General features: G+C 44.3%; 1 protein-coding gene and 2 non-coding genes across 3 annotated transcripts; all 3 read right to left on the bottom strand.

Annotated features, from left to right (window-relative positions):
* Positions 1-162: 162 nt before the first annotated feature.
* On the bottom strand, positions 163-1,891 carry GGS25DRAFT_260744 (uncharacterized protein). Its single transcript, XM_049257286.1, has one exon. It carries the CDS (start codon positions 1,770-1,772, stop codon positions 576-578), a length of 1,197 nt encoding a protein of 398 aa, XP_049116220.1. The 5' UTR covers positions 1,773-1,891; the 3' UTR covers positions 163-575.
* A 799-nt stretch (positions 1,892-2,690) lies between these two features.
* On the bottom strand, positions 2,691-2,789 carry GGS25DRAFT_t56. Its single transcript has one exon. It is a non-coding gene; the product is annotated as a tRNA-Leu (tRNA).
* A 598-nt stretch (positions 2,790-3,387) lies between these two features.
* GGS25DRAFT_t55 lies at positions 3,388-3,519 on the bottom strand. The gene has a single exon. It is a non-coding gene; the product is annotated as a tRNA-Thr (tRNA).
* Between the last annotated feature and the right edge of the window lie 6,266 nt (positions 3,520-9,785).

Here is a 9,785-nt window from a genome sequence, read left to right as displayed (position 1 = left end):
TTATCAAACAAATATCCTCCGCCATTCTCTCCTCTTGTCAGCGTATCGTTGGATAATAACAACAATAAGTGGGAGGGCCATTGGCATAATAGTCGGTCTATTGTCCTAATCTAAACAATCATGCTTGAAACCCAACGCTAGATAGGAATTGTCTCGGTATTCATTCACGCCTAAGATATCAACCCTTTTATAGATAGGTGCCTACATAACTAATAGTTCCCGAGCTACGCCGAGGCAACTCAAGCAACTAGGCGGTGTTATCTAAAATTATACAAGAGATAATCAACAGATAATCACAAGGGGTACGCAGCCAGAGATAGGAAAGCTCAGGCACAAGTGGCATCAAATCGTCCTAGTATATGTTTCAGCTAAAATGGCCATTTTATTCATTCATTAACCCATCTTTATCCCAATAGGAACATCAAACATCGAACTCCAAGTATCACTGTGATAATGAAAATCTCCGTCCATAGAGACGCCCGTGCTAGCAGATAACTGAATCCTAGGAAAGAGATACCGTAGACAAGATCTCGAAGTTGATAACTCCGACTACAAATTGTTTCCGGGGAACGCTTCTAGCAGTCCCCACCCCAACCTAATTGACGATTAACCTCAGTTATGGCATGTATGCCGGCTCTAAATAGTCCGAGTCCTCCGTCAACAGTCGAGTTACCGGTATCGAACGCCGGTTCGGCCTCTTGGGCCCGTCTCAAATCCGCGTGATCCAATAACCCCTGCCGCTTTCCTAGCACCGCTTTGAAAATAGTACGCCCCCACATGTTGTACCATTGGTCCTCACTGATGCTTACATACTCCTTAGGACGGCCATCGACAACCCGCGAGAACTCCCAATCGACGATAGCTACCTCCCACCTTTTCGTGCGCAGCCATAGGTACGGCCAGGTGAAGATAAATAAAAGGGTGACAGTGAACAGGACTTGTATCCACTTAGTTAGACGCCACCTGTTCGTCTTAGCCTCATTGTAGCAGTCGACGGTTGCGCCCTTCATCAAGATCTCTACATGAAGGTGCCCGCGGTAGTTCGCATCACGGACCAACTCCCGCAGTCGCTGCTTAAGGTACTCCTCATGAAGCCCAATCACTCTTTTTTGAAGGGTGAAGACCTTCAATCCCGCATGGCTCGCAGCATATCGGTGGCACCACTCCCTCAATGTTGGCTCCGTATCACCAAGCTCGATATTCTGATTTGCCGGGGCGCACTTCTTCAGAATGGTTCCCCGTTTCGCTTTTTCGAAGTTCTCCACGGTGCGCAGTTTCGACCACGACCGTCTGTACTGGGCATCGGAATACAAGTAGGGTGTTAATTCAACAGAAATGTCGAAATCGGTGATCGTATTCTTCTCTGTATTTCCTTTGCTATCTTTTCTTGTCTCGGAATGAGTTCCGACGAGCTTGACATATGGCCGCGGAGGAATTCCGGCGCATGTTCGAATATGTGCCTCTAGCTTTTCTGGATCTTCAAGACTCCGAGAGATGTACGATTCGGAACCAGTGTTTGGATCTTCGATGTAGGTACCGTCTGGAAGATGTGGTCGCGTAGTGGTGGCGGGGTTAGTCGGAAGCAAAGAAGCGGCTTCGGATGACTCGACAGCATCGCTATAATTCGGTGGCAAGTCGTCAATTGATATTTCGGGTGCATCGAAATCATCATAGTTGGGATGATCTTCTCTAGAGCTCTCGCCCGGGTTGGTATGCAGAGAGACGGCATCGGTTGCATCCTTAGGGTCCTGTTTATCTGATGGTTTCCCCATGACTCGTGAGATTTATATAAGAGCTTAGTTCGTGAGAGGTAATTGAGCAGAACGATGTAATAGCAAGCTGTCACTGGAAATATCGAGGCCTCGAAATGAATGGGTAACTGGTAATTGGTTTTAAAGAAATGGTACTATCCAGGTGTATTCAAGTTAAAGACATTGAAAAAGAATGAGAAAGACAAAGTTCGCGACTTCAGCCTCAGCTGAGTCCACCCACGGTCCATTGCAGTTGCCATCATAAAGCATTAGGTAGCATATTAGGTAGGTGCTTGCCTAGGCTGCCTAGATTTGCATCCATGGAGGTTCTAACTGGGCAGTGCATGTGTGGGGTCCCTGAGAACCCCCAGGCAGAATTAGGCTTAGTTGGAAGTGATTGGTGGGATATACGGCTACGTCAATGGTCAACCGTCAACCAACATGTCATGTACAAAGTACCTACTACCAGTGCATGTAACTCGAAGTACCCACAGCATTGCAACCTGAACATTGCAAGTAGTTATATTGAACGAAAAAACTTCACAATATTTCCACTTATCCAGCAGGCAGTATAGATCAATACTAACCTGAGTACTAATCACTGGAACAGTTATTAGGCAAGCGTTGAAAATATCCAACTCCGACACAGCGGCACACATGGTCACTACTGTAGAAGCTACAGAGACTAAAGACAAGGCCCAGACTAACCCTCTTACAGTAGATGGCTCGTAGACTTGTGCCGAGGCCCGAAAGAGAAGCGTACGTATGTAGTAATTACCTGACTTGTGACTTTGAGTTAGGGTTGTTACATAGCGCGATTAGATAAGCCATTAACTCACATGACCTTCACACAAAATAAAAATAAACCAAAAAGTAATTCCAAAACTGCAAAATCATTTCACATCTTTAACAGAAGAAAGAAAAAAAAGAAAGTTCTTTTGACAAGAGTGGGACTTGAACCCACGCGGATTGCTCCATGAGGAATTAGATGCTAAGGTGACCTTAACCTCACGCCATAACCAACTCGGCCATCTTGCCATGATTGCTGGGTGATATTCGGTTTTCTTATTGTCATTTAAGTAGATGCTAGGGAAGCCATGGACGCCATGGGCGCCTCAGAAAAGCTTCTGTTGGCCATTGCCCCTTGTACCGAAATGTCTATGGCTTGTTATCGCCCTTTTCTTCCGAGTTCTAAGTTAACTATATCGTCGTCGTCGTCTACAATTTCCCCTTTCTTTTGTCCTCTTCTATTTCTCTTGTCTCCTTAAGCACAACAGAAAGGCTTGCTATCATGATAATGTAGCAGACCCTTGACGACTTTTGACCAAGAGTTGATCCATGCCTATTTTCTTGTTTAGTATGCAATGAAACAGACACACGTCGCCAAATCATAAGATCATTCAACCATCTAGTCAATACCATCTACCTCTTTCACGTTAGATACTTGTTCCTGGCTAAAATAGCAAAAATGGATAATAAATGGCATATTTTAGTCACTTTTACCTACCAATGCCCACTCAAAATGAACCAAATATTGTTAGTAGGATCTGATGGATAGTCGGCACATCAGTCACTACGATGAAGGACTATGATGACTTGACTAAAAATTCACAGAAAAGAAAAAAGACAAAAATAATGCCCAACACAGGAGTCGAACCTGTTGCCTCCTCATTACGGGGTATGTATCGCCTTTAGGCCAGGACCTCTGAAGTTCGGACGGGACAGGAGATCATACTAGTGAGGCGCTCTACCGGTGAGCTAGTCGGGCCAGGTGTTGAAAGTTGTGCATGCTACAATAGCTTATAGACCTAGCTATTACCAATCCTTTTCCTCGAGCACAATATTTTTTTTCCTCTAACGATGGAGCCCTCCTAAGATTGCTACCCCCGAAGTCCTGCCTACCAATAGCCGCTTGCTTCGGAGATCCGCCGGGCCCGCTTAGGTCGTCTCGCAATAGCCTTTTAAGCCTCATGGCTCCCGGGATATACTATGTAGGGCTAAGCAGGGGATATACCTACTAGCAAACATTCACAGGAAGTAGATGGCCATATCCACACTCTAATACTTCTTCGGTTAAGACAAACTGTCTCAGAATGTCATCAAACTTTTCTTATAACCTACATATAGGTATCTTTGAGCCAAGGCCCTATAATGGACATATAAGTGCAATACAATAATGCATAGATCACGATCATGTCACAAATATTTACCTTTTTTTTTTTCTAGTGTAACTTTACCCGACTACGTGCTATACGTGTTCATCGAGTTCGAGAAAAATAGCACTCGATACTCGTTCTGACAGAGCTAGACGCCCGATACTGTCTGCTGCTGCCTAGGACAAAGGCAGCAGCACCGCTGGCCTCAGCGGCCCAACAAATTAGCAGTTATGTGCCAAATTGAATGTATCAGCAAGAGAGCCTCTCAAAGTACAACCTTGAGTGTACAATGTGATAGATATAGTCCATCTCATGCTCACGAGCTTTGAGCCCATCTTTGGTAGCAAAAGGGAATAGTTTAATCCTTCGGGCTGTTCAATACGGAAATTCTGCCCTCCTGGTGACATCACGTTCCTATGCCTGCCGTGAATTCTTGATCGCCGGTAGTCTCGACCGACTCCTATATCAACCCGCCAGTAATTGTTTTCATTCCCAGCGATGCGTAAAGGCGACCGATCGGAGAGTGGGGTTTCAGGGAGGCCCTCGTCAGAGTTATAGCAACCAGAAATGGGATATTGTCCTTGAGTTGCTTCTAGCTAACAATACCGTCGTCTTGATGCAAACTAATACCCAACTCATAGCGTTGAACCACCATCTGGTAGCGAAATCAGTCGACAGCTAGTTATATTGGCCTCATCTAACTAGAACATCCTCGAACCTGGAACAAAGACTCTATATTCTTGAAGAAGGGTAAAATCGATAGACATGAGTGGCTTCGGAGACAAGGACGAAGGGAATCAACATCAAAGCCAGGATAGAGCTGACGCGTCTTTTCCAGGACACGAGGGCAAAGCTGCTTCTACTTCTAGTTTAAAGACTGATCCTTAAGAGAGGTGCCCGTGGCTAGTGTAGGTACACATTTTTCTCTACTTCGGATAGGTAGGAGTAGCTCGTCAACAATATACCTACGCCAAGTGATCTCGCTGATCTCGGTTTATACAACGTTTCCGAGGGCCCGGTTCAAGATATCGTGATGCCGGCCCTCCCGCAAGACTGGAGCCGCGAGCTTGGAATTCGCTGGAGAGCTTCGCGCCGAGTGCGTGTAGGTATTTCTTGTGTGTTTTGAGGTGCTTTTTGTGCTGATAGTACTCTATACATACGGAATATGAGAGTACATAGTTCAGAATTCATGACAGTTCATGTCAAAGTCGGTGCAATCTGTCACTAGCCGCCACCTGTAACACCAGCTGCATGTGCTAGACCAAGTCCTAGATCACGTGAGTTTACTATATCGCTAGATGTGGCCCCAACTCATTAAGCTCATCCCAGTCCCACATAACTAGCAAGAGAACCGCCGCTTTTCATTGGCCCACTACCACATTAAGGTTTCAATTGCCTTGTTTCCAAACTAGCCCTGCTGATTAAGCGCCTTCCCATTGGCCCAGTCCTCCTTTTAGGCTAAATGCCCGAGTTTTCGAGGGTTACTGTACGGTTTTTTTCCCAAGGGGATTTGGATTACTAAGCAAACGCGCTAGGCTCAAATAGGAAACCTTTTCCACTTTAGGAAGGTGGGGATGTTGTTCACGTAAGCTTGTGGGTCTCTAGGGGAGGAATTTTGGGCTTTGCAAAAGAGGAAGGTTTGCCAAGACTTCAAATGGTTGCTCACGTAAGCTTGTGGGTCTCTAGGGGAGGAATTTTGGGCTTTGCAAAAGAGGAAGGTTTGCCAAGATCCTCAAGCCACATATGGAGCCACACATACAGCCACACCTCAAGACTTAGAGGAATTTTGGGCTTTGCAAAAGAGGAAGGTTTGCCAAGACTATCAAGCCACGTGGGGAGCCACAAATGCAGCCACACGTATGGAAAAGTGCTTAAGCTTCAAGTCTCATTAAGTGCTTAAGCTTTCAAATAAGGAATATTGAAGGTTTAATATTATTATAAGCCCTGAAGACATTCAGATCCGTCAGCGGCCATTAAGATCTGATTAACCTATTACAGCTGTTATAAGAATGGAAAATATATGTATTCAATTACCTCAATAGCCCGTGCAAGAAAGTCGAGATTGGCTGGAATCACTGGAATTGTGGGTCCCAGAGGCTACTCTCAGGCTAGTGCCACGCAAAAGATTTTCAAGGTTTTGACACGATGATTTGATTGGGTGCAGTATCCATTGGATCACATGACCTGCTTTTTCAAGCTGCAACTCTTTTTTTTGGACTGTAGGAGCCATCAACCCTTCTGATGCAACCTTTCCAATTGAACCCTTCTTATTCAATTCAACTGATTGAATTGATCGGATTGATTGAATTGATCAGATTGAGTGAATAGCTGATCTGCATATCCTGTTGCAAGCTGGCTGGCTGGCTGGATAGCTGGTTGAATAGCCCGGGCCAGCTCATCCAACGTTGGATCCAAAGCTGGATCTAATAGCTGCTTGAATAGCTGATCAAATACCTGATTAACGATCTGATTTGTTGAGTGATTAAAGACCTAATTGAATAATGAATCAAAGAGACCAAGGGATTAATGCAATCAAGGGGATCTAAGAGCTGATCGAGAAGCTGAGCAAAGATGTTCCGGTCATGTGACTTTAATCAGGTCCTTAATCAGTTCTTAAATCCCTTGATCCCCTTAATCCCCTTGATTCCTTTAATCTAGTATTCAATCAGGTCTTTAATCAATCAATAAATCAAGTTGTTGAGCAGCTATTTGATCAGCTATTCAAACAGCTATTAGATCCAGCTTTGGAACCAGTGTTGGATAAGCTGGCCCGGGCTATTCAGCCAGCTATCCAGCCAGCTTACAATAGGATATGTAAATCAGCTATTCAATTAATCAATCCATTAATCCATTAATTCAATCAATCCAATCAGTCCAATCCGATTAATTCAATCTAAATCGATCAATTCAATCAGTTGAATTGAGTTCAGTTGGAAGGGTTGATGGCCCCTACTATACCAAAAAAGTGTTGCAGGCAGTCGCGTGATCCGAAAGGTGTTGCATTTAATCAGTCAGTCCATCAATCAATCCAATCAGTTCAATCCGATCAGTTCAATCCGATTAATTCAATCAGTTGAATTGAATTGGAAGGGTTAAATCAGAAGGGTTGATGGTTTGTATATTCCATACCATCAAAAAAAAAAGAGTTGCAGCTTGAAAAAGCAGGTCATGTGATCCAGTGAGTGCCACAGCTGCCCACATCAATCCAATCACATAACTTTTCAACAACATGTGGCACCACGATGCATCCGGATTCAATTGAAAGAGCATTCAATTGCCAATTGATTGATCTGGGCCCCAAACTGAGGCGATACATGGTTGCAAAGTTATTCAGGTAAATAGGCTGGCAAGATGGGGGCACGTGATTAGCGTTGGGGACACATTAAGGGCCTTTAGAGCCGCCTAAGAGCCCTAAAGCCGCCTGGGGTCACCCCAAGCAGTGTCACGTGACCCCTCTCAATAGTTACATATACAAAAATAACTTTTCAACTACGTATTGCCTCAATCCAAGAGCGGTATCAATGGATTCGTAATTGAATGCGCTTTCAATTGGATGCGGTTGCACCCTTGCAGCTATATGTTTCAGAAACGTATTCAAGGTTGAAAGGGTTGAATAAGGTTTAGCTCTAAGGGCTCCAAGGGCCCTTTAGAGTGGCTTCAAGGGTGATCACGTGCCTCCCATTCTGCCACCTATTTACTTGAATAACTTCATGACCAGATATCGCATCAATTCGAGACCGGTATCAATCAATCAGCAATTAGAGGCGCTTTCAATTGGGCCCGGGTTCACTATGGTGCAATATCTGATTCAAAAGTTATTTAAAGTAGAAAAAGGGTTGAATGTGGTTTGGGCTGGGGGCGCTCTAAAAGTGCACCTAAGGGCCCCAGCTTATCCAACGCTGGATCCAAAGCTGGAGCTGTTTGAATAGCTGATCAAATACCTGATCAAATACCTGATCAAATACCTGATCAAATACCTGATCAAATACCTGATCAAATACCTGATCAAATACCTGATCTGTTGATTGATTAAAGACCTGATTGAATACTAGATTAAAGGGATCAAAGGGATTAAGGGGATCAAGGGATCTAAGAACTGATCAAGGACCTGATTAAAGATGTTCCGAGACTTTGATCACATGATGTGATTGAAGTCACATGATCGGAACACCTTTGATCAACTCTTAGATCCCTTTGATCCCCTTGATTGCGTTGATCCCTTGATCCCATTGATTCAATATTCAATCAGGTCTTTAATTAATCAACAGATCAGGTATTTGATCAGGTATTTGATCAGGTCGTTAATCAGGCATTTAATCAGCTATTCAAGCAGCTATTAGATCCGGCTTTGGATCCAGCGTTGGATGAGCTGGCCCGGGCTATTCAGCCAGCTATTCAGCCAGCCAGCCAGCCAGCCAGCCAGCCAGCTTGCAACAGGATATGTATGTAGATCAGCCATTTAATCAATCAATCCATCCATAAATTCAATCAATTTAATCAATTCAATAACTTCAATCAATCCGATCAATTCAATCACTTGAATTGAATAGGAAGGGTTGAATTGGAAGGGTTGAATAAGAAGTGTTGATGGCCCGTGTGCTCCCTACCATCTAAAAAAAAAGAGTTACAACTTGAAAAAGCAGGTCATGTGATCTAAAGGGTGCTGCACCCAATCAAATCGTCTTATCAAAACCTTAAATACTTAGCGCTGCGCTAGCCCGAAAGCAGCCTTTAGTAACATTAAAATTGAGTCCGAGAAAACTCGGGCATTTGTGGCGCGCGCGAGCGTGTGCCCTCTAGTTAACCCATTATAGGGCTTAGCGATCCTTCCTGATCGGGTAATACCAGTATTAGGTATGATGCAGCGATTTGCTGTTCGCGTGAAATGGATGACGCCAGACGAGATGGTAACCCTCCTAAACTCGAGTATATTGCACTTTTGTAAATTTGGGCGTAGAGTTGTAATGGATACATGTAACTATAGAGAAATGATATATACGAACCGTGCATCTTTGCAAACGCAAATCAAGTCAATATCTCCAAAGTTATAACAGCGATGATATAGCCTTTACGATGCTAGGTATATTGCCGCGCATTATACCTACATCACGACAAGCATATAACCAATGTCTCAGATTCTTGTGATCCCAACGAGATTCGAACGGAAGATTGACATATCAAAATCAACTGAACGGTATATGAAAAGCAAAAGCACCAACACTTCAAATACCTATCTTCCTACCTACCTACCTATTCGAGAACGTTGCCTACCTAGTACTCTGTGGTGCTACCATGCGCGAACAGCTATACCTACCTACATATAAAGATAGATGTCTTACAGGAAGTCCAGAAGCCGAGATATAGATAGATCTACCACGGCAAATACCCATAGGTCCTTTTCTCGAACAAGCAATCAGCTCTGCGTGGGGGCACTGCTCATAGTTATACTCCCATTGGCCAAACATAGATAGGCATGCAAGTCGCGCGTCCTGTAGACATCTCGCAGACTATGTAGGTAACTACTGCGCCCCAGGTTCCTTCTCTCATAGCTTCGCCCCCTCTGTTCGAGAATAGGTATCTATAACACAATAGCATCTCGTTATGCGAACGCAAGAAGATCCCATGGAAGTAAGCTGACTTGGAGAAACTTCCACGAAAACCGAGATATCAGCGCGTTCTCAGAAGTACAGTTCCTTGAACCATATTACCTCTAGCTCCTTCAAGACCGGATTAAGGGGTTTGCGCTTGTTGGAATGTGGAGAAAAGGTCACGACACCACGAAGGCAAGTAATCTAGCGTGTCCATCCCGACGACGATCTGTGGTATAGATACCTAGATAGAGTGACGGGAAAGATGGGAACTCCATCCGAAACGCCCA

This window comes from Hypoxylon fragiforme (assembly GCF_022984875.1).
Source record: "Hypoxylon fragiforme strain CBS 206.31 chromosome Unknown GGS25scaffold_5, whole genome shotgun sequence".
Taxonomy (NCBI): Eukaryota; Fungi; Ascomycota; class Sordariomycetes; order Xylariales; family Hypoxylaceae; genus Hypoxylon; species Hypoxylon fragiforme.
Note: the sequence above shows the minus strand (reverse complement) of the source record. Positions and strands in the feature narration are given on the sequence as shown.

Excerpts from the sequence above, each read along its gene's own strand:
- GGS25DRAFT_260744 (XM_049257286.1), bottom strand. The coding sequence starts at position 1,772 with ATGGGGAAACCATCAGATAAACAGGACCCTAAGGATGCAACCGATGCC.